General features: G+C 52.5%; 1 protein-coding gene across 4 annotated transcripts in view; it reads left to right on the forward strand.

Moving 5' to 3' along the window:
• Positions 1-25,352, forward strand: part of SPPL2B (signal peptide peptidase like 2B) — a 30,412-nt gene extending 5,060 nt beyond the window's left edge. The window contains exons 5-15 of one of the 4 annotated variants that reach the window (XM_060681640.2): positions 14,866-15,005; positions 15,741-15,883; positions 16,858-16,954; positions 17,383-17,499; positions 17,962-18,043; positions 18,906-18,980; positions 19,545-19,607; positions 20,281-20,380; positions 20,720-20,797; positions 21,195-21,404; positions 23,453-25,352. In XM_060681640.2, the coding sequence (XP_060537623.2) occupies positions 14,866-15,005; positions 15,741-15,883; positions 16,858-16,954; positions 17,383-17,499; positions 17,962-18,043; positions 18,906-18,980; positions 19,545-19,607; positions 20,281-20,380; positions 20,720-20,797; positions 21,195-21,376 (1,077 nt within the window). In that variant the 3' untranslated portion in view covers positions 21,377-21,404; positions 23,453-25,352. The remainder of the gene's footprint in view (positions 1-14,865; positions 15,006-15,740; positions 15,884-16,857; positions 16,955-17,382; positions 17,500-17,961; positions 18,044-18,905; positions 18,981-19,544; positions 19,608-20,280; positions 20,381-20,719; positions 20,798-21,194; positions 21,405-23,452) is intronic. The other 3 variants (XM_034425833.3, XM_087893174.1, XM_087893168.1) reach the window with 3 other exon arrangements.
• The last annotated feature ends 2,408 nt before the right edge of the window (positions 25,353-27,760 follow it).

Here is a 27,760-nt window from a genome sequence, read left to right on the forward strand (position 1 = left end):
GTATTGGGGAAGCTGTCGCGCCACCACACTCTCAACAACCTTCGCAATAAAACGAAGGTTGGAGACTGGACGATAGTTAGCCAAAACAGCCGGATCCAGGGATGGCTTCTTGAGGAGGGGCGTCACAACCGCCTCTTTCAAGGCAGGTCACCCTCACTCAAAGAAGCTTACGGCTATTTGTTTAATAACCAATTGAAATTATGAGAGTGCTGAAAAGTTATGACAAGTCCTCATACTTATGACCGTCACAACATTCTGATGGTCACGTGATCAAAATTTGGGCGCTTGGTAACCAGCATGTACTTACAACAGTTGCAGCGTCCTGGGGTTATTGACGGCCACTTATGACCTTCCCAGGGGGGCTTATGGCAAGGGTGAAGCCGGATTCACTTTACCAAGCGATTTGCTCGACCCTGGCAAAGAGGTCATGAAATAGGGTATCACTCAGGCAATCGCCTAAGAACAGAAGTTTCAGTCCAATTGTTGTAAGTCAAGGACTACCTGTAATTCAAACTATGGGAAGTTGTAATATAGACCATAGAAAGCTCCCTGACTAAAGTCAAGAGAGGAGGCAATTTCTAAGAAGGACATGACAAGCATTGTGAGATATGGATGTAAACAAAAACGGCAGCCCTTGTAAGGATGGTGATGAGAGCTCTGGAAAGAGAGGATCAGCCTCTGAATTCAGGTAAAAGATCTGCTAGGTCTGGAACAAGAGACGTCACCCCCAAAAAATAATGTTAGATGAAATGGCCAAAGAAAAAGGTCACTATAACACAGGGGTTCTATCCGGCTCAGGCGAACCAGTAGCTATGGCTGCTGGAAGCTCCGCCCATCCATGCAGATGTCATGACCTTGCTTTTTTGCGATGATTTTAAGCCTCTGCGCATGTGCAGAAGGCTTTGTGCATGTTTGGACAACAGCGCACGCACATTTGCAAACCGGTAGGGAAGGTAAGTGAATTTCACCCCTGCTATAAGAGGATGGATGGTCAACATTTGGGCTCAGAAGACAAGAAGGGCACGCTCCCAGAATTGGTGAGATAACGCCATGGGGTGTTCCTGATACCCCTGCGGCCCCCCTGGATTCCAGAGCTCCTCCCTATGTGTGCACCTCTGTTCCTTCATCGTAAATCTCCCGTTTAAGAAGGCTCCACAATAGTGTTTAGGTCAGGTGAGGAAGGGAGGCATGTCATGCATGCAATGGTGCATAAAATCATGGTCTTCTTGAAAGATGCAGACTTTTTCCTGTACCACTGCTTGAAGAAAGTGTCTTCTAAAAACTGGCAGCAGGTTTAGGAGTTGACTTTGAGTCCATCTTCAACTCGAAAAGGTCCAACTAGGTCATCTTTCACAATACCAGCCCATACCAGTACTCCACCTCCACCTTGATGGTGTCAGAGTCAGTGGAGCTCTGTGCCCGTTACTGATCCAGCCCTAGGGTCCCTAACTCTAATCCATCCATCTGGTCCCTCAAGAGTCACTCATCTCCTCAGTCCATAAAACCTTTGCAGAATCTGTCTTCAGATATTTCTTGGCCCAGTCTTGCCATTTCAACCTATGTACCTTGTTCAGTGGTGGTCGGGGTTTCAGCCTTCCCTACCTTGGCCATGTACACCTTGGGCTGAAGTACAAGAACATATTGTACTTCTGGGCAATCCAGGTAGGTTGCAGTTCTGGAATATGACAGCACTGGAGGATAATGGATTCCTAGTAGTTTCAGTTTGAATCTTCTCAAATCTTTGGCAGTTAATTTGTGTCTTTTTTTCTCAACACGTTTCTTGCAATGATGTTGAGTATTTGCAACAAAGCGTTTGATGGTTCTGTGATCACGCCCCAATATCTTAGCAATTTCAAGAGTTCTGCATCCCTCTGAAAGACTTTGTACAATTTTTGACCTTTCAGAGTCGGTTAAATCTCTTTTTTGGCCCATTTTGCCTGAGGAAAAGAAACTGCCTAATAATTATGCACAGCTTGATATAGGCTGTTGATCTCCTTAGGCCACACCCTTCCTCATTACACAAATGCACATCACCTGATCTCCTTATATCCATTAAGCCAGAGATGTCAAACTTGCGGCCCACCAGCCAGATGCTTCACATGCTGGCCATACCCATCTCCGCTTTAGCGAAGGGGGAAAAGCAATACGTCATGTGACGACAACATGTTGCGAGTTTGATACCCCTGCTGTCAGCGTTCAGGAAAAACCCAACTCCAATTATTTATTTATTTATAAATAAATAAATAAATAACTCCAATTAAAACTTCCGAGACAAGCACTTTCTCAAAGTTCCCTTTATTAGAGTACCATGTTTCCCCAAAATAAGTCCCTGTCTTATATTTTTTTAAACCCTGAAATAAGCGCTTGGCTTTATTGCCATGCACTCAAAAACCTGTTTGGGCTTATTATCAGGGGATGTCTTATTTTGGGGGAAACAGGCTAGGTATACTGGCACATCTGGGAAAACCCAAATCTGAGAGTTCCGGGTTTTCCCTCAGTAAACCAAAAACCCCAAATCCATCCCCTGCATCCATCACATGGTCCAATCACCATCCATCCCATCTCGAGACATCACTCCAACCACTCCTTCTCCAGATGCAGGACTGTCATGACCTTGACCGAAAAGAAGAATGCTATTTTGTCTAACTACATTCCCTCTATTAAATCCCCCCTCCTACTTTCCCACACACAAGAAGGTGGCAGCGTGGAAGCTTCTGGTGCTAATATGGCTTCCAAAGCTGACACCTTTGGAATGCACTAAGCATTCCAGTTTATACAGCTTTGAGATGGAAAATATGCATTAAAACGATGATTTGGTCAAAATACTTACTCACCTAATAATTGCGCACACAGTATGCATATGCACATACATACATATACACACTTTTAATGTTGTAAGCCACCCAGAGGTGCTTTGAGGTGAGATGGGACAATTTTAATAATAAATAAAAAATAAAATAAAATAAAAAAGATGGGGAAAGCTTAGAGGCTACCAAATCCTACCCAGAGTGGTTAAGGGAACTTGGTCTATTAAAGAAGAGACACCTGGGGAGGGACAGCAGCCTTCCAGTCCAGGAAGGGGGGAGGAGTGGGATTTTTCTCCCTGACCCCAGGCGTGACCCAAGCGGAATTTTGAGATCCTAACTTGAATTAAAGAGGAATTTCCTTTGAGCTCTGAAGCCACAGAAGGAGCAGCCTGTCTCCTCAAATGGTGGTTACTCCACACTGGTGGGATTCAAATTTTCTACTACCAGTTCTGTGGGCGTGGCTTGGTGGGGCGGCACCTTGCTGTGAGTGACATCAAGTTGGCCATGCCCACTCAGTCAAATGACCCCCACCAAGCCATGCCCACAGAACCAGCATAAAAGGCAGCTCCTGCGGCCTGTCCCATTATTATTATTATTATTATTATTATTATTATTATTATTATTATTATTATTATTTATTGGTTAATCTTTAGTGAGATTCACAGCCTTTGAGGCTGGTTAATAGCTCAGCAGCTCGAGTCCTAACCAAGGACCTAGGAACTGTTAAGGTATCGTCGGAGGATGTAAGCTGTTCCGAGTAAGGTGGTTTTTTGTAGAGTCAAAATGTTCAAGTCCGGCAAATTTAGAATTTCTAAATAGCGGGGTAGCCCTTTGGGTATTGCTCCGAGGGCTCCAATTACAATCGGGACAACACACGATTTCTTTTTCCACAGTCGCTCAACTTCAATTTGTAAGTCCCGGTATTTTGTGATTTTTTCTTGCTGCTTATCTTCAATTCGTGCATCACCAGGTATTGCAATGTCAATGAACCATACTTTTTTCTTTTCAACTATTGTTATGTCAGGTGTGTTGTGGACCAAGTGCCTGTCGGTCTGAATCCTAAAGTCCCACAAGATCTTGAGTTTCTCATTCTCTAAAACTTTCTCAACCTGATGTTCCCAGTGGTTTTTGCTGTACTCAAATCCAAACTTCTGGCACAATTTCCAGTGAATGATTTTAGCAACACGGTCATGGCGTTGTAGGTAGTCAGTTTGTGAAATTTTGCTGCACCCACTGATCAGGTGGTCGACTGTCTCATCTTTCTCATTGCAGAGGCGGCATTTGCTGTTGGTGGTAACATGTTGAATTTTTGCCTTCATACAGTTTGTGGCTAGGGCTTGTTCTTGAGCTGCCAAAATAAAGCTTTCAGTTTCTTTTTTCAGTACTCCTGATCTTAACCAGTTCCAAGTTAGTTTCTGGTCAGCTTTGCCTTCAATACTTTTCAAGTATTGGCCATGCAGAGCTTTGTGTTTCCAATTTTCAGCTTGCTGCTCAATTACTTCTTTCTTATATTCTGCTTTTGTTTTAGTTGTCTTTAAAAGGCCTCCTTTATTTACTTCCTTAATCATTGGTTCTTCACTTTTCTGGATGTAATCATTCAAGCTGCATTTTTCTTCTTCCACAGTCTGCTTTACTTGTAGGAGTCCTCGACCACCCTCTGCTCTTGGTAAATATAATCGGTCAACATCACTTTTAGGGTGCAAGGCATGATTCATTGTCATAAGCTTCCTTGTTTTTCTGTCCAAATTGTCTAACTCTATCTGGGTCCAGTCAATTATTCCTGCAGAGTATCTAATCACAGGTATAGCCCAGGTATTTATGGCTTTTATGATGTTTCCTCCACTCAATTTGGACATTAATATCTTACGAATTCGCCGAATGTACTTGGCTGAAGTTAATTCCTTGACTTTATTATGCATTAAGTCAGAGGCTTCTAAAATCCCCAAGTACTTGTAGCCTTCTTCTGATTTTACTGCCTTTATCATTTCTTCATTCTCTAGTTCTATTCCATCCTCTTTTATGATCTTGCCTGCTTTGGTTGCTATTGTTGCACATTTGTCAATTCCAAACTACATACCAATGTCTTGGCTGAATTCTTTTGTGTTTTCAATTAATAAATTCAGTTCAGCTTTTGTTTTACCAAACAGCTTCAAATCATCCATGTACATCAAGTGCGAGATTTTCAGTCCTTTCTTTGCAAGTTCGTATCCACAGTTCATCTTCTTCAAAATGATTGTCAGTGGTAGCATTGAGAGTATAAAAAGTAGGGGTGAAAGGGAATCGCCCTGGAAAATGCCTCGTTTAATTTCAACTTCACCCAGTTCTTCTTCATTAGCCATAAGTTTTGTTTTCCAGAGGTTCATTGAAGATTCCATGAATTTTTGTATGTTGCTGCTGATGCCTAATATTTCCAGGCATTTCTTGATCCAGCTATGGGGAACTGAATCAAATGCTTTCTTATAGTCTATCCAAGCCATGAACAGGTTGGTTCGTCTTTTCTTTGAGTTCTTTAGGATTAGCTTGTCGATCAGCAATTGATCTTTTGTTCCTCTTGAGTTTTTGCAGCATCCTTTCTGTTCTACAGGAAGCAAGTTATTTCTTTCCAGGTATCCATAGATTTGGTTTGCAATGATACCAGTAAGAAGCTTGTATGTTGTTGGCAAGCAGGTGATTGGCCTATAGTTTCCAGGGTCCTTTCCTTTTTCTTTATCTTTTTGGATCAAAAATGTCCTTCCAGTTGTCATCCATCCATCATTTTCAGGTGTTTTTAGGATCTGGTTCATCTGGGTTGCCAATCTTTTGTGCAGACTTGTAAGTGCCTTTAACCAGAAGCCATGCAGCTCATCCGGTCCAGGTGCACTCCAGTTCTTCACTTTTCTTGACTGTCTTTGCACCATTGCTTTTGTTATTTTCACGTCTTCCATTTTATGCACTTTAATAGAGTCCTCAACCTGTTTGATCCATTTTGCATTTCTGTTGTGCTTCTTGTTGTTTTCCCACAAATTCTTCCAGAATTTCAGAGCTTTCTCTTTATCAGGCTTTTCATTTGTTGTTACTCCGTTTCCATTTTCTAAATTCTTATAAAACTGGTGCTGATTTGCTCTGAACTGTGAGTTTTCCTTGAACTGAGTTACTCGGTTTTCATACCTTTTAATCTTTTCAGCGATGGCAACAACCCTCTGCTTCAGCTCTTCAATTACTACTGCAATCTCCTTATTCCTTAGATCGTATCTTGCTTCCAGGCTGCTTTTGACCTGCTTGTTCTTTAGCTGACCTTGCCTTAGGTTCTTCAAGTTGCTCAAATCTCCACGTACTTTTTTGATCTTCAATTCTAACCGAATTTTCCACTTAGGCTTCCCCTTCTTGCCTCTTTGGTTCTTTTGTATTTTCAACCCCAGTTCTTTGGTGGTTATGACAGCTGCTGCATACATCAGTTGGTTAGTTTCGGCTAATGTAGTGGTTCGAATAGTTTGCACAGCCTCATTGACCTTTTTTAGTACATTTCTCAATTCTTTCCGGTTCACTTGGTTCAGCTTTGGCAAACGTGTTCTTTCATCATCTTCCATTTGGTGCTTTATTTTTCTAGCTAATTGAACACTATCTGTTGGTGTTTGTTCTTTAGTGCTTCCTTGTTCTTTATCTTCATCCATTTCAGTATCCTCTTCTTCCCTTTCTTTCTCAATTTGCTTTTGAGTCTGGAAATCATTCTTGATGTTACTCTTCTTTGTTGTTGTACTCAGACCATTAATTGCTTTCTCTTCTATTGCTATTAATTCTTCTGTAGTGAAAAATTTGTGGTTTAGGATTACACGTCGTTGGTCCATTAACCTTTGTTCACTGGTGTCACAGTCCGTATGGTTCATCTTCCAAATCTGATACATTCTTTTTTGAAATCCATGTTTTGCTGGCTCAGACTGATAGTAAGCTTTCATAATAGAGGTGTTTTCTTCCCTGGTCCAGATTTTTCGCTTTTTGGGTTTTTCTTCCAGTAGCTTGTCAGCTCCATGCCCTGGTTGCCTAGCAGAGGGAGTTGAGCCCTGTAACTCATTTTGCGTAGAATGCCCAGGAGCCATAGCATCCAACGGAACCCTTGTTAATCCGGGCGACGGTTCAGCCGGCATAAATTTCATTTTTTCTGTATTCACCATGTTTGAATGGGTTGTGGAGCAGATTTTGTCTGGCCCTTCACCTAAGGTCTGTCTGATATGGTTGCACCTGTTCAGCATAGCCCTTAGGATCACTAGAGCACGCAAGCCCCTCCACCACGACAAGGTAGAGCTCCTCGGAGGGGATTATTATTATTATTATTATTATTATTATTTTATTTTATTTTATTTCTATACCGCCCTTCTCCTGCGGGACTCAGGGCGGTGTACAGCCAAGATAAAACATTGCATATAAAATTTAAAAACAATTTAAAAAACAAATAATTTCGGCCCAAGATATTAAAAACAACCCAATTAAAACCAAATTCAATTAAAACTGAGAGGATGGGATCAAGCCAGCCCAGCTAGATGGAATAGGTGTGTTTTCAGGGCCCGACGAAAAGTCCGGAGGTCTGATATCGTGCGTATCTCAGGGGGTAGGTCATTCCAGAGGGTGGATGCTGCCACAGAGAAGGCTCTCCCCCTGGGGGTCGCCAGCCGACACTGTCTGGCCGACGGCACCCTAAGGAGGCCCTCTCTGTGCGAGCGAACTGGTCGGTGGGAGGCTCTTGGCGGCAGAAGGTGATCTCGCAGATAACCCGGCCCTAAGCCATGGAGCGCTTTAAAGGTGATCACCAACACCTTGAAGCGCACCCGGAAGACCACAGGAAGCCAGTGCAGCTCGCACAGGAGAGGTGTCATATGTGAGCGCCCCATCGCTCCCATAATCCACCGCGCGGCCGCATTCTGGACTAACTGCAGCCTCCGGGTGCACCCCAAGGGGAGCCCCATGTAGAGAGCATTGCAGTAGTCCAGGCGGGAAGTGACGAGTGCTTGAGTGACAGTGCGTAGGGAGTCCCGACCCAGAAAGGGGCGCAACTGGCGTATCAGGCGAACCTGATAAAAAGCCCCCCTGGCCACGGCCGTCATGTGCTCTTCTAAAGACAACCGTGGATCCAGGAGGACGCCTAAGTTGCGAGCCCTCTCCGTGGGGGCCAGTGATTCGCCCCCAATAGCCAGCGATGGCACCAGCTGGCTATATCGGGATGCCGGAAGCCACAGCCACTCGGTCTTGGAAGGGTTGAGTCGGAGCCTGTTTCTCCCCATCCAGGCCCGCACGGCCTCCAGACACTGGGACATCACTTCAAGGGCATCGTTGGGATGGCCTGGGGTGGAGATGTACAGCTGAGTGTCGTCAGCGTACTGATGGAACTCCACCCCAAAGCCACGGATGATCTCACCCAGCGGCTTTACATAAATGTTGAACAGAAGGGGCGAGAGGACCGACCCTTGTGGCACCCCACACGCAAGGCGCCTCGGGGTCGACCGCTGCCCCCCTGTCAACACAGATTGCGACCGGTCAGAGGTAGGAGGAGAACCACCGCAGAACGGTGCCCCCCACCCCCAGCCCCTTCAACCGGTGCAACATGATACCATGGTCGATGGTATCAAAAGCCGCTGAGAGATCTAACAGGACCAGGATAGAGGAGCAACCCCTATCCCGAGCCTTCCAGAGATCATCCACCAACGCGACCAATGCCGTTTCTGTGCTGTACCCAGGTCGGAAGCCGGACTGGAGCGGGTCTAGATAGACAGCTTCATCCAGGTACCGGGGAAGCTGTCGCGCCACCACACTCTCAACAACCTTCGCAACAAAGCGAAGGTTGGAGACTGGACGATAGTTAGCCAAAACAGCCAGATCCAGAGAGGGCTTCTTGAGGAGGGGCCTCACCACCGCTTCTTTCAAAGCAGCCAGCAGGACCCCTTCACTCAGAGAAGCATTAACAATCCTCTGGAGCCAGCCTCGTGTAACCTCCTGGGAAGCCAGTACCAATCAGGAGGGACACGGGTCCAATAAACATGTGGTCGCGTTCAGCCGTCCCAGGATCCTGTCCACGTCCTCGGGAGCCACAGGATCAAACTCCTCCCAGATAACACTCTCAAGATCTGCCTCAGTCATCCCGTCCGGACTTACCCAGTCAGAGGCCAGGCCTTCCCGAATCTGACCGATCTTGTCATACAGATACTGCACAAAATCCTCAGCTCGACCCTGCAAGGGATCATCCCGCGCTTCCAGATGGAGGAGGGAGCGAGTCACCCTAAACAGGGTGGCTGGGCGATTATCTGATGACGCAATAAGAGCGGCAAAATAACTAGATTTCGCCGCTTTTATCACCGCTAGGTAGGTCTTAATATGAGACCTCACCAGTGTTCGGTCGGATTCGGAGCGGCTGGTCCTCCAACTACTCTCCAGGCGTCTTTTCTGGCGCTTCAACTCCCTCAGCTCCTCGGAGAACCAAGGAGCTAGGTGAGTTTGGTGCCAGGTCAGAGGCCGCAAAGGCACGACGCGGTCCAGAGCCCCAGCGGCCGCACTATCCCAGGCGGCCACCAGGTCATCAGCCGAGTCGTGAGCCAGAGTCTCAGGAAATGGCCCAAGCTCTTTCTGGAACCTATCAGGATCCATCAGGCGCCTGGGGCGGAACCACCTGGTCAGCTCCGCCTCCCTGCAGCGGGGTGTAGCGGTTAGAAAGTCCAGTCAAAGGAGCGAGTGGTCAGACCATGACAAGGGTTCGATGACTATATCCCCTGTATCAAGGCCACTCGACCACTGACCAGAGACAAAAACTAAGTCCAGAGTGCGTCCACCCGTGTGAGTAGGGTCATGAATTAACTGAGTAAGGTCCATGGCCGTCATGGAAGCCATGAACTCTCGAGCCACCTCAGACGTTTCACTGATAGATGGCAGGTTGAAATCCCCCATGACTAGAAGTCTGGGGGTACCAACCGCCACCTCAGCTATGACGTTGAGCAGCTCGAGCAGGGCCGTTGCCACGCGGCAGGGAGCCAGGTACGTTATTATTATTATTTTATTATTTTATTAGATTTCTATACTGCCCTTCTCCCGAAGGACTCAGGGCGGTGAACAGCCAAAAAATAAAACACAGGAATACAAAATTTAAAATAGATTAAAACAGATTAAACAATTTGGCTCAATTTTAAAAATATCCCATAATTAAACAAATTAAAATTAGTGTTTAAAATTTAAATTTTAAAATTTTAAAAGGGAGAAGATTTAGGCCAGGCCAGCTTGATGAAATAAAAACGTTTTAAGCGCGCGGCGGAAGGTGCGCAGATCCAGGATCCTCCGTATCTCCGGGGGGAGCTCGTTCCAGATCGTAGGTGCCCCCACAGAGAAGGCTCTCCCCCTAGGGGCCGCCAGTCGACATTGTTTGGCCGACGGCACCTGGAGGAGCCCCTCTCTATGGGAGCGTACTGGCCGGTGGGAGGCTATTGGTGGTAGCAGGCGGTCCCGTAGATAACCAGGTCCTAAGCCATGGAGCGCTTTAAAGGTGGTAACCAGAACCTTGAAGCGCACTCGGAAGACCACCGGGAGCCAGTGCAGCTAGCGCAGGAGAGGTGTTACATGGGAGCTCCACGTTGCTCCCATAACCACCCGCGCGGCCGCACTCTGCGCCAGTTGGAGCCTCCGAGTGCACCTCAAGGGGAGCCCCATGTAGAGAGCGTTACAATAGTCCAGAAGAGAGGTGACGAGGGCATGAGTGACCGTGTGTAGGGAGTCCCGATCTAGAAAGGGACGCAACTGGCGAATCAGGCGAACCTGATGAAAAATCCTCCCGGTCACGGCCGTCAAGTGCTCTTCTAAAGACAGCCGTGAATCCAGGAGGACGCCCAAGTTGCGAGCCCTTTCCGTGGGGGCCAATGATTCGCCCCCAATAGTCAGCGATGGCGCCAGCTGACTATATCGGGACGTCGGAAACCACAGCCACTCAGTCTTGGATGGGTTGAGCCTGAGCCTGTTCCTCCCCATCCAGATCCGTACGGCCTCCAGGCACCGGGACATCACTTCAAGGGCATCGTTGGGGTGGTCTGGGGTGGAGATGTACAGCTGGGTGTCGTCAGCGTACTGGTGGTACTTCACCCCGAAACCATGGATGATCTCGCCCAGCGGCTTTACATAAATGTTGAACAAAAGGGGCGAGAGGACCGATCCCTGCGGCACCCCACATATGAGGGGCCTCAGGGTCGATCTCTGCCCCCCTGTCAACACAGACTGCGACCGGTCGGAGAGAAAGGAGGAGAACCACCGTAATATGGTGCCTCCCACCCCCAACTCTTCCAACCGGTGCAGCATGATACCATGGTCGATGGTATCAAAAGCCGCTGAGAGATCTAACAGGACCAAGACAGAGGAGCAACCCCTGTCCCGAGCCCTCCAGAGATCATCAACCAACGCGACCAATGCCGTTTCCGTGCTGTACCCAGGCCTGAAACCCGACTGGAACGGATCTAGATACGACGTTTCATCCAGGTACTGGGGAAACTGTCGTGCAACCACACTCTCGACAACCTTCGCAACGAAGTGAAGGTTGGAGACTGGACGATAATTAGCCAATACTGCCGGGTCCAGGGAAGGCTTCTTGAGGAGAGGCCTCACCACCGCCTCCTTCAAGGCGGCGGGGAAGGCACCCTCACCCAATGAAGCATTTATAATCCCCTGGAGCCAGCCTCGCATCACCTCCCGGGAAGCCAGTACTAACCAGGAGGGACACGGGTCCAACAAACATGTGGTTGCATTCAGTCTACCCAGAATCCTGTCCACGTCATCTGGGGTCACAGGATCAAACTCGTCCCAGATAACCTTCTCAAGACCTGCCCCCGTCACCCTCGCTGGACCTACCCAGTCGGAGTCCAGACCTTCCCGAATCTGAGTGATTTTGTCATGCAGATATTGTACAAAGTCCTTGGCTCTTCCCTCCAAGGGGTCCTCCCGCGCTTCCTGGTGGAGCAGGGAGCGGGTCACCCTAAACACCCTAAACACTAGGTAATTCTTAATATGAGATCTTACCAGTGTCTGGTCCGATTCAGAAAGACTAGCCCTCCAACTACTCTCTAGGCGTCTTTTCCGGCGCTTCATCTCCCTCAGCTCCTCAGTAAACCAAGGAGCCAGGTGAGTACGGCGCCGGGTCAGAGGCCGCAAAGGCATGACTCGATCCAGAGCTCCAGCGGCCGCTCTATCCCAAGTGGCCACTAGGTCTCCAGTCGAGGCGTGTGCAAGATCCTCGGGGATTGGCCCAAGCTCCCTTTGGAACCTATCAGGTTCCATCAGGCGCCTGGGGCAGTACCATCTTACCGGTTCCGCCTCCCTGCGGCGGGGTACCACGGTTCGAAGGTCAAGGCGAAGGAGAGAGTGATCCGACCATGACAAGGGCTCAGTGACTATGTCCCCTATCTCAAGATCACTCAACCACTGTCCAGAGACAAAAACCAGGTCCAGTGTGTTTCCCCCCCTGTGCGTAGGGCCAGAAATTAGCTGGGTCAGGTCCATGGCCGTCATGGAAGCCATGAACTCCCGAGCCACCTCAGATGCCTCACCCGCGGACGGCAGGTTGAAATCCCCCATGACCATAAGTCTGGGGGTATCAGCCGCCACCGCGGCGATAACATTGAGTAGCTCGGGCAGGGCTGCAGCCACGTGGCAGGGAGCCAGGTACGTGATCAACAAGCCCATCTGAACCTCATGACCCCACTTCACAAGGTGGGACTCACAACCGGCTGTCTGAGGAACAGTGGTCTCCCTCGGCCTAAGGCCTTCTCTAATAATAACCGCTACTCCCCCGCCCCTCCCCTGAGGCCTCGGCTGATGGAATGCGTGGAAGCCTGGTGGGCACATTTCTACCAGAGGGACCCCTCCCTCCGGGCCCAACCAGGTCTCCGTAATACCCGCCAGGTCCGCTCCCCCCTCCTGAATAAGATCCCAAATGAGGGGGGCTTTATTTACTACAGACCTGGCGTTGCACAGCATCAGTCGAAGGCCCGGGCCCTGAGGGTCTATGCAACCTGGAGAACGAGTGGAGCTATGGGGACCGGAGCGCCCTACCGCTTGAAGACAGCGGGTGCGTGCTCCCTTAACATGATATGGCCCCCTACTCCCGCCATATCTACCCCTCCCACTCACAGTACCAATGATGGAAACACATTCTGGACAAGCTTGACCCCCCCCCTGTTACCCCCCCCACCCCCCGCCGCACATCCTGGCCTGGTCCGACCCTCCCCTAAGTGGGTTATCCCCCAAACCCACAACCCTAATCCCTGTCCAACCCCCCTCCCCGAACCCCTTAAAAGTTTGGACAAAGACAGTTTTAAAAAATCCCACAACCCCCTCTTTGTGGCATGCCACCTCTCGGGGTTCCAAAGCCCGTCATCGAGGTAGGCCCTCGATAGAGTGGAGGGCCAAGCCTGCGAGACGGGGGAGTCTCGCAGACCAAGAAGTTCCGCCGCTGAGTACATCTTAACCAAACGGGTAGCACGACCATATCCTAAGGGTCTATAAAAGGACCGGGGGAGAAGACAAAGAAATGGGGGATCTAGGAACATATTTACAGGACCAAGTCCACTGTCCCCTCACAACAGGGGACAAAGTCCAGAACCAAGACGACCACAATCCAAGGGGGGCAATAGATCCTACCACCCTCTCACGGTGGTTAGGTCAGCTGGTCGGCCCCTCTTGTGGTGAGATGGCAGCAATGGGCCAATGAAACAGGCAGCGTCCGGGGGTCAGGTCCAAAAACCGCCCTCTCACGGCGGTTGGTCCGGTGGTCAAGTCCCCTCCGCTGACAGAGTACATATATGTAAAATCATCCCGGTTCAGCCCCCAGGGGCCCCGACATCCAGGCCACCCTCTCACTGTGGTCAACTGATGTCCAGCCCCCTCAGCCGATGGGATGCAGTAATGTACCGTCCTTCCATTTCAGATGGAATAGCCCTCTCATAAATGGGGGTTTAGATGGTATAAGCAAAGCCGGTGAGTCCTACGGGCTAACAGCTAATGTAATTGGGCCCAATCGTTAAAGGGGACGCTGGAGACAAGGAGAGAGAAATGGGGCAAGAAGTGGGGCAGTTGTTTCAAGCCCCCAGCCCTCGCGCAATCACAGTTTAAGGGCATCCTAGGCCTGGGAAAAGATCTCCCACCAGGTCCTGGCCCCAACCCTGGTTGCAAGTCTCCCACTCTTGATGTTTCCAGTTCCAAAGGGGGGGGGAGGGTTGCCAGCATCCTCCTGTAGTTCATTGCCACCCCGTCTCCAACTCCGGGGGGGGGGTTTGCCAGCGCCCTTGATGTTTTGTTTTCCCCCCCCGCTCCAACTCCGGGGGGGGTTGCCAGCGCCCTTGATGTTTCGCCTCCGTCCTCTCCTCCAAGGGGGGGCTGCCAGCGCCCTCCGCAATATCGTCGCCGGCACCGAACAAGCTGGTTCCCCCCCCCACATCAAAGTACCTTAAAGGGACACCGCAGTTCAGCTACCTTCTGAGCAGCTCTCCTGCGATGCCGTCCCTCCAGCGCAGCAGGCCGTTCTCCTTGCCAGGTCTGGCAATGGAGTGTGACTGCGCACACTGACCGGCAGGCAATGGGTTAGGGTTAGGGTGAGCAGGCGGCATGCGGGCAGAGGCCCTGGGGAAGGCCGGGGCCGGGGAATGGCACATTCCCTGGCCAGGGCAAACTGTGAGCTGGTGGAAACTCCAACCGGGTCCTCAGGGAATGACGCCGCCTTGGGCCCCAACCCGAGGCGAAGGGCAAGCGGGTGGCATGCTTACCTTTAGTGAGCAAAGCGGGTGAGGTGCAGAGGTGAGGCATTTAGCTGGGCTGCGTGGCGAAGGCAACATATATATTGCGGGGGCAAGCAGCAACCTGGCGGGCAGGAGCTGGGCCAGCCAGGGGTGGTATTTGCCGGTTCAGCAAACCAGTTTTAATTTCCCCTACCGGTTCATCCAAACCGGTCCGAACTGGCTGAGTACCACCTCTGATATTCCATCGCTGGAGGTTATCATTTGCCTGGGGTGGTCAGGAGCACTCATTTACTCTTTCTTTCTTTCTCCTTCCCTCCCTCTCTCCCCTGTAGAGCTTTGGTCGCTCGGCCAAGGTGGCCATGTACGCACCTGGCGAGCCCGTTCTAGATTACAACATGGTGATCATCTTTGTCATGGCGGTGGGCACAGTGGCCGTGGGTGGATACTGGGCCGGGAGCAGAGATGTGAAAAAGTAAGTGCAGAGACAAAGCCCTGAAGGATGGGATGAATTGGAGTGGGGGTGGCAGGGTGTCTTGGTCTCCTGCCCTTTCTATCCGCCTCTGTTGGGATATTAGCAGGAAACAGCTGCTCTGCCCCACGGTCTCCCCACTGCTCTCTCTTCCTCACTCTTCTAATGGCCTCAGGAGGCCCATAAGCAGAACAGAAGGAAGCATCCCCGCTTCCTGTCCCTCAGCCGGGGGTATCTTGCTTCTGAACGGGGAGGGGTTGTTAAGCCAGCAGGATTTCTGAGCCACAGTTCACCAGCTCATCTTCTGGAAAGGAAGCTGTAAATGTCTTAATAATTTCATTTATTTATTTGCTTTTATACAACTGCCAAAAAAATGTCCGCTTGTGAAACCCCATCTGCTTGGAAGACTGGGCAGTGGAAGAGAGGCAGTCCTGTGGAACCCCGTCCCTCCCATCCAGCCCAGCTGTCTAGATCAAAAGGAGGGGGCTGCTGCCCGCCCAGCCACTGCCCGCAGTTGACCGAACGCAGCAGCAAAGCCATCCTGCTGCAGCCCCCAAGGAAAGGGCCAGGACTGTCCCGAAGCCCCCTAAGACAGGGTGGCAGCTGAATTGGCCTCATCTCTGTAGCGGGGGTGGGGGGGGTGGGAAGGAGGAGGAGGAGGACGGCCAGAGCCCTCAGCCTTCATGGGCACAGGAAGACGGAGGGGGGCAGCCTCCACTGAGGACCCCTCTTTTTCAGACGCTACATGAAACACAAGCGGGACGACGGGGCTGAGAAGCAAGAAGACGAGACGGTGGACGTCACTCCGGTCATGATCGGCGTCTTTGTGGTCATGTGTTGCTCTATGCTGGTCCTCTTGTATTACTTCTATGACCAACTAGGTACTGACTGGGAGGAGGGACATGGTCTCTACGCTCTTTGGCCCTGGTGTCTCTGGGTTCACCTTGGCTCCGTTTCTGTGGGGGAAAGGCTGGAATACTTTGGCCAGGACCACCCCTTCAGGTTCCCGGTGGCTAAAAAAAAGGGAGGGAGGCAGCTTGGCCTGGGCAGCCAGGGCTTTGTCTGCTGCTAGGACCCTGGTTCAGACCCTGTGAGGGCTTCCTTGGGTGGAGTTCCATGGGCACCGTGGTCAGCAACGGCCGTCCGGGTACTTCCCTGCCCTGCCAGAAGAGGCTGCAAGGACCAAGACCAATTTCCTGCATCCAGACCGGAGCCCCTCAAAGAACCAGGTGTTCCAAAGGAAAGACTGGCTTCCTGGGAGCCTAAGGATCTGCAGTGTCTGTGGGTGGGTGTGGGTGGAGGGGGGGGTGTCCATCCGTTCCCCCTCCCCATCCCCCAATGCCTGACAAGGGGAATCCCTGGGAAGCTGCAGGTCCTTCTGGGAACTGGCAAGCGCCCTTCCTGCTCCTCTGGTTGAGCCTAAAATAAGCCAATATCACTCTGGCCAAAATGTCAGTTTTCCTTCATCCCCAGCCTGTCATGAACGATAGATGGGGCCTTCAGCCTTCCTTCCCACCTGGAAGGTGAGCCCTGTTTCCTCAGCTGACAAGGCTTTCTCCAGACACGGGGCCGTTGGCTTCAGCCCAGTAGAGCAGCTCTGGTCCCTTTCAGCCGACGGCAGAACCAAGGCCCACCACGAGGCTCTTCTGCTTGCAAGGACGTTGCTTTGGCTTCACCAAGGCGGGGGGGGGGAGTGAGAGGTGTAGGGCTGGGTGTTGGTGTGTGTGGAGCAGGACAGCTATAAATGCCACGGATTTATAGCCAAACCAAATTTATAGCCAACCTAATCCCTGTCTTGGTTTGGCTGCCAGGGCCGCCTCCGAAGGCTTTTCCTCCCTCTTCCTTTCCCCTTCAGTGTATGCCATCATTGGGATTTTTTGCCTCGCCGCTTCCATCGGCCTCTACAGTTGCCTTTCCCCGTTTGTCCGAAGGTTCCCCCTCGGGAAGTGCCGGTAGGTGGATCGCTGATGGATTCGGTGGGGAAGGGGCTTTTTGGCCCGAGCAGCTCCCACAGGATGGCAGGGACCCTCTCCAGCCTCTGGCCTTTCAGCTGCCAGATTGGCACACGTAGTTTTGTTATGGGCCACGTTCAGACAAGGACTGCTGGAAACAGAGCAGCCACCTCTTTCCCAGTGGTTTGGAGTCTCCCTTGGGGTCCGTTTTACTAGCCCACCTTCAGCTATCCCAGACCGGAGGATAGAGGGGTGCAAGATTGGGGGAGGGGGATGCAGGAAACCCAAACCCCCCTTCGGAAGGGAAGTGCTTGGAGAGTGTTTCATGCACTAACACACTCCTGCCGCACAGCTTGCTTCCTCCCTTTCCTCTGTGCCCACTACTGCTGCCAGGCGATGCCCATGCCCTGCCTCTGCCTTGCTTTCAGCGTTCCCAGTAACAACTGGCCTTATTTCCACAAACGGCCCCAAGTCCGGATGCTTCTCCTTGCCGCCTTCTGCATTGCTGTCAGCCTGGTCTGGGGTCTCTTCCGAAATGAAGACCAGTAAGTCTGGTGTCCGTCCCCCCCCCCCCCCCCACTCCTGTCTGCTTCCTGGTTTCCTGAAATGTTGCTGGCAACACTCTGGCCTTCTAAGAAAGCCTCACAGGGTGTCTCCTCTCCCGAGAAAGTGGGGGGGGAGGAGAGGCCCCAGGCAGCCCCCCACCCCCGGACTCAAGGGCCTCCAGCACCTTCCCAGCATGCTTTGGGTGAGAACCAGCATCCCCCCATCCCTGCCGCACGACTTCTGCGGTTAGCGCAGCAGAGGCTGTGCAGGAGGCAAAATCAGAGTGACTCTGGTGCCACCAGGGATTTGCAACCCACACAAAGACTCTGGGTCAGACCCAGAGAGGCCTGTTCTGCCCCTGCATGAGCCAAGAGGGAGAGCCTGTGGGGGGTAGGGTTATGGCGCAAGGCCTCCACAGGGCAGAAAGGGTCAGCCACGTGTGGCGGGTCTTCCCCCCCCAGGTGGGCCTGGATCCTCCAAGACGCTCTGGGGATCGCCTTCTGCCTCTACATGCTGAAAACCATCCGATTGCCAACGTTCAAGGTGAGACAGCCATGATGGGCCTCCCACCCGCCTTCTGCCCTCCCCAGAGGCTGCTGAGAACCGCCTGCTCTTTTTTCCTTCCCTCCCAGCAGCAACATGGGGGCACCAGACCCCAGGACGGAGCCTGAAGGCTCTGGTCTTCCTGACTAGGGCAGGGCAGGGCAGCAGGCATACCAAGGACTGCTGAGGGTTTCCAGGCACTCCCGTCCTCAGGAAGGGGCAGCCCCGAAATGGTTACCAGTTGGCCACGGGAGGTGAACTGAGCCGGGCAGACCAGCAGGCAGAGAGGGGCTTGTGGAATGCCTCTCGGCTGCTCTGGAGCAAGAGAGTGGTGCTTGCAAACGAGATGCTCCGGCTGCTGCTTTAAACAGAAGGACGGAAAGCCTGTCTAGTCGGGCAAAATTTACCAAGCCAGTGTTGTGGCCCTCCAGCAGAGCTGGCAGCGGATTGGGACAGTGAGGGAATAAAAGAGGAGCGAAAGGGGAGTGGAGTTTGCAAGAGACAATTAGTTCACTTAATTGGTTCGTGACTCTCCAAGACTCCTTGCCAAGTTTTGAAGATATCGGCCTGGCAGCTCTCCAAGCCAGATAAGGTCTGTGACCCTAAATTCTCCCTTTGCTGAAGGTGAATGAGAGCAATTCACTGTTTGTTTAATAAAAGGGGTTTTGTCGGGACCAGGATTCTGCTTCCTGCTTTTTGGGGAAGCCTAGGTCAGAACAGCCGGCCCCTCCCTGCAGAGCTTCCCAGGGGGCCTGGAGCAGGATCTCCCAAGCCCTGCCCCCACCCTTCAGAAGAGGCGGGGCCTGAGCGATCTGCAGTGGAAGCTGTGGCCTTTTTTGACTTGGGGCCTTTTCTTCCCCAGGGCTGCACTTTGCTCCTTCTGGTCCTCTTTGTGTATGACGTCTTTTTCGTCTTCATTACTCCATACCTAACCAAGGTGGGTGCACTGCTGCCCCACCCTCCTTTGAGGAGCCGCTGTGCCTTGGGCAGTCAGGGAAGGAGAAGGGCATTGGATTAACACACACACACACCCCAGGTTCACACCCCTGGCCGGCTGGGCAGTCTTGCCTTGGAAGGCTTCCTGATCTGGGGAGGAGAAAGCCAGAGGACTGAGAGGTAGCCAGCAGAAGGAAGGACCCAGAGAAAGCGCTGGCAGATGCCCTCTGGCTGCTTGGACTTGATTGTCCCACCGCCCCTTGCCAGATCCATCCATGCAAGCCAGAACTAACCAGGATTGGGGATCTGAGACATCTGAAGGGCAGCTGGTTGAGAGGACTGCCCAGCGAGGCTGCCAGGGTGCCTGCTGGCCAGGGCAGGGAGCCCCTGCTCTTTGTCCACCACTCAGCTCTTCTGCTCTCTTGTTTAGAAGTTGGGGAGCTCAGTCCCCAAGGGAGGAGGAGGAGAAGGACACAAGGCTGTTTTCAGTGAGGTTGGGACACTCTCCAGGTCATTGGGAGGCTTTGGGGACTGCTGACCTTGTCCTCCTCCCTGATCCCTTCAGACAGGGGAGAGCATCATGGTGGAAGTGGCTGCTGGACCGACTGACTCATCCACTCGTGAAAAGGTGAGTAGAGGCTGCCCCAGGGCAAATGGGGAGGAATTTTCCCCTTCCTGTTGCTCAAAAACAGGAAGGGGGAAAGGGCCCAGGAAGGGGAGGCTGTCTGGAGTTCCCTAAGAATGCCCAAGTCACGGTACGAGGAAAGAGAGAAGAGTTGGATGCGGGCAGCACAACTGACCTTGGGAGGGCCGAGATTTTGCTGGGTTTGCCAATTCTTCGGGAGCCCCCTGCCGTGCTCCGAATACAGACCCCCTGGCATTGTGTGTCCTGCCCAGCCTGCTCTGGAGCCATGTGCAAAGAGGGGCCAGCTGCAAGCAGCTCTTCTGGGGAGAGACCCACCTTTGGGTCAGTCGTGGTTCTTCCATCTTCCCCTTGGGGCAGGGGAGCTGCTGCTGGGCACTTGGGGCACAGAGAGAGGCCGATGAGCCAACAGGCTGAGTAACTGAGTACAAGGGGCCGGAGCCCTTTTCGGCACAGGTTGGGGAACAAGATGATGTTTGATAGAGGCCCACCAGGGGGAGGGGGAGGACAGAGGAGACCCTGCATGGTCAGGCTTGCAAGATTTGGTTGTTACAGCTGACCCTTTGGCCCACTTGAGCCCGGGTGGGGGAGGTCCTGTGGCACAGGTGGAGGTGGAGCTGCTTTCCCAGTAGAATTGATGCCTTTTTCGTTTCCAAAGCTCCCCATGGTGCTCAAGGTCCCCCGGCTCAACTTCTCCCCACTGGCCCTCTGTGACAGACCCTTCTCTCTCCTGGGATTTGGGGACATCTTGGTACCAGGTAGGAGCTCCCAATCCCCCCCCCCACCAACAACCAGGTTCAGCCTGATGCTCAGGGCAGCACGAACACCTGCCCCACTCACTCCCTCCCTCCCTCCCTGCTTGGCCAGGGGGCTCTGGAGGAGGCTGCCACTATGCGGCAGGCAGGCACCTAGCCCTCCCGGCTGCCCCCTTCTTGGGCTTGGTGCCCTTGCTGGCCCTGGGCCTAGAACCAGGGTCTGGGGGGTTGGGGAAGTGCACCCCTATGTCCCTACCTGCCTCTGTGCGGACAGCCTTGACTCCACTTGGGGCTCCTTAGGAAAGGAAAGAATTCCTCCTCTCCTCTCCCCTCCCCGTGCAGGTCTGCTTGTGGCCTATTGCCACAGGTTTGATATTCAAGTCCAGTCGTCCAGGGTATACTTCGTAGCTTGCACCATAGGTATGTATGCTGCCACTGTTGCCTCCCCCTTTGTCTGAGGGCTAAGGGGCTGCCCCTCTAGGCCCAACCCAGCGGCCTTTGGCTGGCATCTTCCCCACCGATGGAGCCTTCCCTGGGATGAAGTCACCCGACGCCCAGAAAGCCTTCCCAGTCTCGTCCCCCGGCCGGCCCTGCACAGAAGGGAGCCTTGGGGCAGCATCTGCCAGGGCTGGAGCTCCGCCTCTGCCCTCCTGGGGCTTCCAAGAGGCTGGCAGAGAAGGGGGTGGCTTCCCTCTGTTTTCCTTTTGGCCGGGGTCTGGGTTCTTCATCCCATTCCTGTCTTTCTAGCCAGGGTCTGGTCTGGGTGGGAGAAAGAGAGAGAGAGAGAGAGATCCCTGCCGCTTCCTCCTCCCTGCAGGTTATGGCATCGGCCTCCTGGCGACCTTTGCAGCCCTGGCCTGGATGCGGAAGGGCCAGCCAGCGCTCCTCTACCTGGTGCCCTGCACTCTCCTCACCAGCCTCCTCGTGGCCCTGTGGCGCCGGGAGCTGGCCACGTTCTGGACGGGCAGCGGCTTTGCGGTGAATACCAGTTTGATATGAATCTAGCGAGCCCCTAACTAGAATTAAAGTTGAGTAGAGGTTTTGCCTCTTTGTTCTCCCTTCATGTTCAACTCCTCTTCCGTCAAAGCCAGGCCTTTGGTTTGGGGGCAGGTGCAGCGCACCTCTCGATGCAAAAGGTTGGGGTGAAAAAGCCATTTTCTGGGGGATGGGGGGGTCCTGCAAAGGGGGGGGGTCTGCCCAGCAAAGCAGCTCTGTTTCCAAGCCATTCCAAATATTTTTAAATGGCCGGAGGGTGGGGGAAGAAGCAAAGCGGGTGGGATGTATTTAATGTTGGACTTGGACCCACTCAGAGCTACCCTTGGCTTCTCTTTCTTTCGTGGTCCCTTCCCGCTTTTAGAAATAATGGAGGACCCCAAAAGTGCTGAAAATGGAGGCGTTCGCTGCAACTACTGCTTCTCGTGATTGATGAGATTTTAATGCATCTTATTTTTCAACATAGGCTGTCAAATAATTTTGATTTTGTGGACCTTTGAGAGGGTCTTGGGAGACCCCCCTCTGAGAAACCCGGCCCTAAAGGCTAGGGCGAGAAACGAGGAAGATGTCATTTGGATCTCAGAAAATATTTCCTAAGAATCATTGGGTGGTGGAGCCAGCTTCCTAGGACGGTGGGGGGCTTCTCTGGATGGAGGGTGGGAGGGAGGGAGGGAGGGGACAAGGGGAATCTCCAAGCCCCCTCATCCTCCGACCCTGCAGGGCAAGGCCTCCCACCCTCCCTATGTCAGAAGCCCAAGCCGCTTCCTAGGGAACATGGCAAACAGTGGCAGACTGTGATTTGGGAGGGGGAGGGCTTACGTATGGTCAGTTGACCTGGTCCAATATAGAAGCAAGCGGGCGGATGGGAGGGGGGGGGCGCTCAGGAAAGCCAAAATATTGATTCTGTGTATCCCATGAATCCTGTTCAAGAGGGAGGGGGCTTGGTGCATCACAGTCACCCCCTGACCTTAGAAGTTTCCCTGGGAAGGCACCGATCCATGGCTTGGCAGTGGAGTTTTATGGTTGGTTCCGTCATCAGCCAGACCCAATTTGGGATTTTTACCCAGCTATTATTTTATGTTGCACGACTCAGGGTGGCTCACAACAATTGAACAATAAAATCAATAAGCAAAAAGGAAAGTGTGATGAAGTGAAGGATAATGTCTCTCTCTCTCTCTCTCTCTCCCCCTCCCTCCCTCCTCCTCCTCCTCCATCCCATCTCCAGCCTTGTACTTTCTCAAGTGTCACTGTTGTGGATGCCCTTCCCCCCACTCACACACACACACACACACACACACACACACACACACACACACACACAAAGACTTGGTGCTGCAATAGATGGTGGTGGTGTGGGGGGGGGGAGATTTTAGAAGAGCAAAGCTTGGTCAGGTTCTCCCTTTTGGGGATGAGCATAGAATTCATTGGGCTGAACCATTCCTTAAATTGAGAGGTGGGCCTTCAGGCCAAAGGTTAAAGAGCTTGGCTGGCAGGTGAGAGCCCCTCCTGTTCCCCAAACTGCGGGAAGGTGAGATTCTTTGAGGCGCTTGTGGATGCTGAAAAGTCCCCGGTTTCCTTGCAAGATGAGAGCAGCAGAACTGAACTGTCCAAAGCCAGTTTATTTAGTAACCCAGAAAGTTATCACTGGGTGTGTTTGTGGTGTGGCACGTGCCGTGGTGAAAAGCAGCCCAGACCACTATCCCCTTTCCACCCTCGCCCCATGGCTGGCCCTCAGAGCTGAGCAGCCCTCTTATTTTCTTCACCTTCCACTGCCAGGGAATGGCACGAGAAGCCTAAAGACTGACCGGGGCCCTTTGGCTGCTGCTCCTGACAAATGGGCATGGGTGCTGCCCAATGCAGGGCTTCTTCTGGCAGCAAAGCTGAACCGGAGCAGGGGAGAAAGGGGAGGGGGCTGCGCTTTCAAGCAAAGGCCCGGTTGGGCTGGGGCTCTCAGCCATCCTCGCTCCCCAGGGTCTAGGATTTAGGGGGTGTCTTGAGAGCCTCTGGCCCACCATGTCCAGATGCTGTTGGGGGTCAGTTCTCTCTACCCTGTGATCCTGACCTATGCTTTTCTATACGCAGAAAGAGCTACCTCATCCTTCCTTGGTCGTCTCCCCTGTCAGCTGCCCTGCTCCCCCGAAAGGAGAGGTACCTCCAGCATCCCACCCAGAGGCCGACGGAGAAGCAGCTGCCTCCACTGCCCCCCCCAGCGAGCCTGCCAGCACCCCCGTGGGCCCGGAGGAGGAGGAGCCACACGCCCCTTTCCTGGAGGTGGAGCAAGAGGCGAAGGAAGAGGAGACCGACGCTGCTGAGCCCCAGCCCGACCAACCGCCAGCCCAGAGGCCATGGGGAGAGCTGCCTGATGACCCCCTGAAGGATGACGCTCCGGGACAGATGAGCCCCCCAGTCGAGTATAGTCAGTCTGGCTAGACTCCCTTCCCCCCCCCCTTTCTCCCGGCCCCCTCCCTCCTCCAGTGCAGCTGAGGACTGGTTTGGTCCCCTGTGGGTTTCGCTCAGAGGGACGATGTCAATTCTTGGGCCATTAGGAGACTCCCAGGTTGGACTTTGGAGGGGCAGCCATCTGCGTTTCATACCAAATCCCCTTCCTTTTTGAATATGGTGCTTTTACGAAGGTTCGAATAGAAGTTCAGCAACTATTTAAAAGACAAATCAGCAAGCAGATGCCTTTCCTTTCCCTGTTTTAGTCTGCTGGTTAGTATTAATATCTTTTAAAAAAAAAAAAAACAACTAGGCAGTATTTGCACTTGTGTGGCCATGATAATCGCTTTAGCATAAGTTAGGGCTCTTTGGGAAGAAGCTCTTCTCCAACGGTTTCCTCTTTTTAAAACTCATCTCTCCGTGGAAGGCGCTGCAGGGCTGGTTGTCCTTCCCAGGGGCCACCCACTCACTCTATCCTCAAGGAACGAGCCGGTCTCAAAAAGAAATTGTCCACTCTGTCTCCGCAGGCTTTTCGTTCTGTCTGTCTCTTCTGGGGGCTCGTGTGCTGGAAGGAAGGGCTGTCGGGGCCTGCAGACTAACACCCTGGGGCATGGCACCCCAAATTGCTTGCCCCTTAAGCTCAGGAGGAAGTGGGGTGCCTTTCCCAGCTCTCTGGGCTGTCACTTCAGACCATCAAGGCCACGCCCGCAGCTCTTCATGGAAGTGGCTGCCTCTGCCTATGGCCGGCCTGTGGCTGCCTCGAGGCCACTTCCAGGGAACAAGGCCGTGCGAGAGGCAAGAAGTCTTCCTGCAAAGTGACTGCCGGAGCCCTGCTTCGGTGCTGCAGCCCTGGGTTTTAGTCTGTTGAATTCCTGGAGGTGGAGGCAGCGGTCCAGGGTTAGTGTGTCCCTTCTCTTCTGGCTCAGCTGGGACTCAAGGAGAAGGTTCCTGACAGGTGATTTGGGAAAGGAAGTGGCTGCAGCTCCCCCGGCCCTCCTGAGGGGTGGGGGCATTGAAGTAGCAGAGGGCAGGCAGTTGGAGGGAGGGAACCGGCAACCTTCCAGGGACAATAGTCTTAACACGGGGAGTGTCGGGTCCCCCTTCAGCTTCTCCTCCTCGGCATCCTGGGCCAGAGGGCTTCTGTGTTGTCTTTGTGTTTCAGTGTAGTGTGTTTGCATTCTTCTTCTTTTTTTTTTTTTTTTGTTCTCTGGACTGTAAAATGTAGCTTTACAAGCCTCATATTAAAGGTTTACTGGCTTCTGCTGAGTCGCTGGCCGATCCCTGTTCTGTTGGCTGTCAGCCGAGGAAGGGATACGACAGCCTTGTTTCGGAGAGGTTTATCCCGATCCCTTGGAGCAATTGGAGGGAGCGGGGCGGGGGGGGGGTGTTGGTCAGTGGGCCTGGCTCTCTCTCTCATGCAGAATGACAGGCACTTGTTTAGACACTACAGGATTTTGCCTTAATTTAAGCCATTTTATAAATAATGTACATGGAACTTTTATTTTACTGAAGCAGGTTAAAAAATAAACTTGATGAAACTTGAGTTGCTCTTGCCCAAATGTTACGCCTTAATTTTTTTTTGCTCAGCCTTTGTGGAAGGAGGGTCTGTCAAGGGATGGAGAAGATCTGCAGGTTCCCCATATCTGGGGCTACGGCAGGATCCTTTTCCTGATTGTGTGTGGGGTGGATGGCTCCATCCAGATTGAAAAGTGATGACATCAGCAGCCAGGACTGTCCAGTGCATAGGAAGCCTAAAAATGCCATCTTCTTTCACTGCATTTTTAAAAATCTCAGCCCTGGGTGGGGAGGGGAGAGCAGCAGTGGGGGTGGGAGGACAGCAGGTCTCTGACATGGGAACAAGCAGGAGAAATCCGGGGCTGCCAGTTGGGCTCCCAAGACTTGCTACGTTCCCACTTTGTTGTTGGGGGGGGGAGGGGGCTTCCCAGCCCCTGGATGTGATTCCAGGCGACTTGCAGTAACTCACCTTCTTCCTTTGTCTTCTGACTCAAGTCCTGGTCAGCAGCTCAAGAACATCTCCTGAACTTGCGCCCTCAGGCATCAAACATTTGGGAGTTCTCCCCCAGTGCAGGACCAGGTCAATGGGGGAATCCATGTGGGCTTTTGGACAGATTGGGTTTGGCCCTTGTTTAGATGGTTTGCTGGTTCCGCCATTGTGCTCATGGCTTATTTTCACCTAGAATTAAGGAGAAACTTACAGTGAAAACAATTAACCGGAGGAAGGCCTCCAGAAGTTGTGGGTGCCCCATCACTGGATGCTTTTAAGAGGAGATGCAACATATGCCTGAGAATGGTGTATGACCCCCTGCTCAAGCAGGGGGTTGGGACCTTCCAAAGTCCCTTCCAACTCTGTAATTCTGCTATCTTTTTTGAGTGTTTAATTTTATGTTAGCTACCATGTTAATCCTATTTTAGTTACAATTTGCAAATTGGGTAGCTATATAAAATAATAAATGCAAACCAATTCCGTGGACAGGAGGCGGCAAGCAAAACAAAAGTAACTGACACCTGTTCTTTGTCTGCTAAGGTATCTGGCAGAATAAGTCGCAAAATGGTGCCGTGTGTGTAACAGTGCCCCAATATAATTGGTTAAGCCACCAACTTTTCACTCTAATGCCGCCTTAAGGGGTAGCCTTTTGTAGACTTGTGTGGCTATGTCACAAATCTGCTTGTTGAAGTATCATTTTTGTTTAGCACTACATTTTGACAACGCAGTCAAAGTTTGTGGCAGGGGAACCACTGCCACATCTTGAGGGAGGGAGGGAGGAATGCTAAGCCTCCAGGGCTGGCCGGCAGCTCTCTTCCTTCCACGTTCTGGGTTAGGCAGTGGTCAGAGAGGCTGCCCAATGGGGACGGCCAGCTGCTTTCTTCCTCACACTCTGACCTTGCCTAACAGTAGCTCTCAGTTGGCTGTGGATTGCAGAGCACACACCATGCGCTCTGCCAGCCCCTCTTGCCCTATCTGGCCTTGTGTCTGTACAACTCTGAATTCCCCTGGAAGGAAGCTGCTTGTCCCCCCAACAGGGAATGGCACCAAGCAGGGAGTGATCCAGCCCTGGCAAAGGACAGTTATTTGTGCTGCCCTGGGATAAAAACCAGGTCTAGCGTGTGGCTGAGTTTGTGAGTCAGGCCCAGATGAGCCAGGACAAGGCGCTGGCTGCCCAGATGGATGTTCATTGGTGGACTTAGGGCTGCTCCAAAGGAGCCTGTGGAGAGCCTGTTTCCAGTCAACCAAACCCAGGCAGTCAGGAGAATCTCTCGAAGAGGAAGGGAAACTGGGATGGGAAGTTCGCCTTCCTTATCTTGGGTGGCCAAAATTGTAGGGATCACCTAGCCCAATGATGGCGAACCTATGGCACACATGCCAGAGGGGGCCCGCAAGCCCTCTCTGGACACGCGCACAGTCACCAACTGCTGTTCTGGTTTCTGGTGTGCTAGCTAGTCTTGGCACATGCTGGAGCGCCGGAAACCCGAAGACCAGCTGGCCAGTGCGCATGCACACCGGCCATCTGGTCTTCGGGTTTCCGGCGCTCCAGCACATGCACACATTCCAGTTTGGGCACAGTGCCGAAAAGGTTTGCCATCACTGACCTAGCCTGCCGGCTTTGTTATGAAGGGGACCACTTTGCTCTCAGCAGAGCACTGTTTATGCTGGTTTATGGTGAGTCAGCCAGAGGACAGCTAGAGTCTGGCTTCCTTTGGTGAGGAGGGGTTGGGTTCCTTGGCCCCTTCTGATTCCGATGTGAATTCACCTCCATGGATGGCGATCAGTTGATTGATCAACACAACAGCAGCGAAGCCCCTTCCCCGACTCCACCAGCCACAATAACTAGGCTGCTGGGGCCCACAGCATGCCTCCTCTGCTGGCACGGGTGGGGTGAGCCAATTCCAGTGGGGTGAGATGGTGCCTCGAGTAACCTAGACCCACTGCCA

The sequence above is a fragment of the Pantherophis guttatus genome, chromosome 1, assembly GCF_059756535.1.
Source record: "Pantherophis guttatus breed Tessera chromosome 1, ASM5975653v1, whole genome shotgun sequence".
In the NCBI taxonomy this organism is placed as follows: Eukaryota; Metazoa; Chordata; class Lepidosauria; order Squamata; family Colubridae; genus Pantherophis; species Pantherophis guttatus.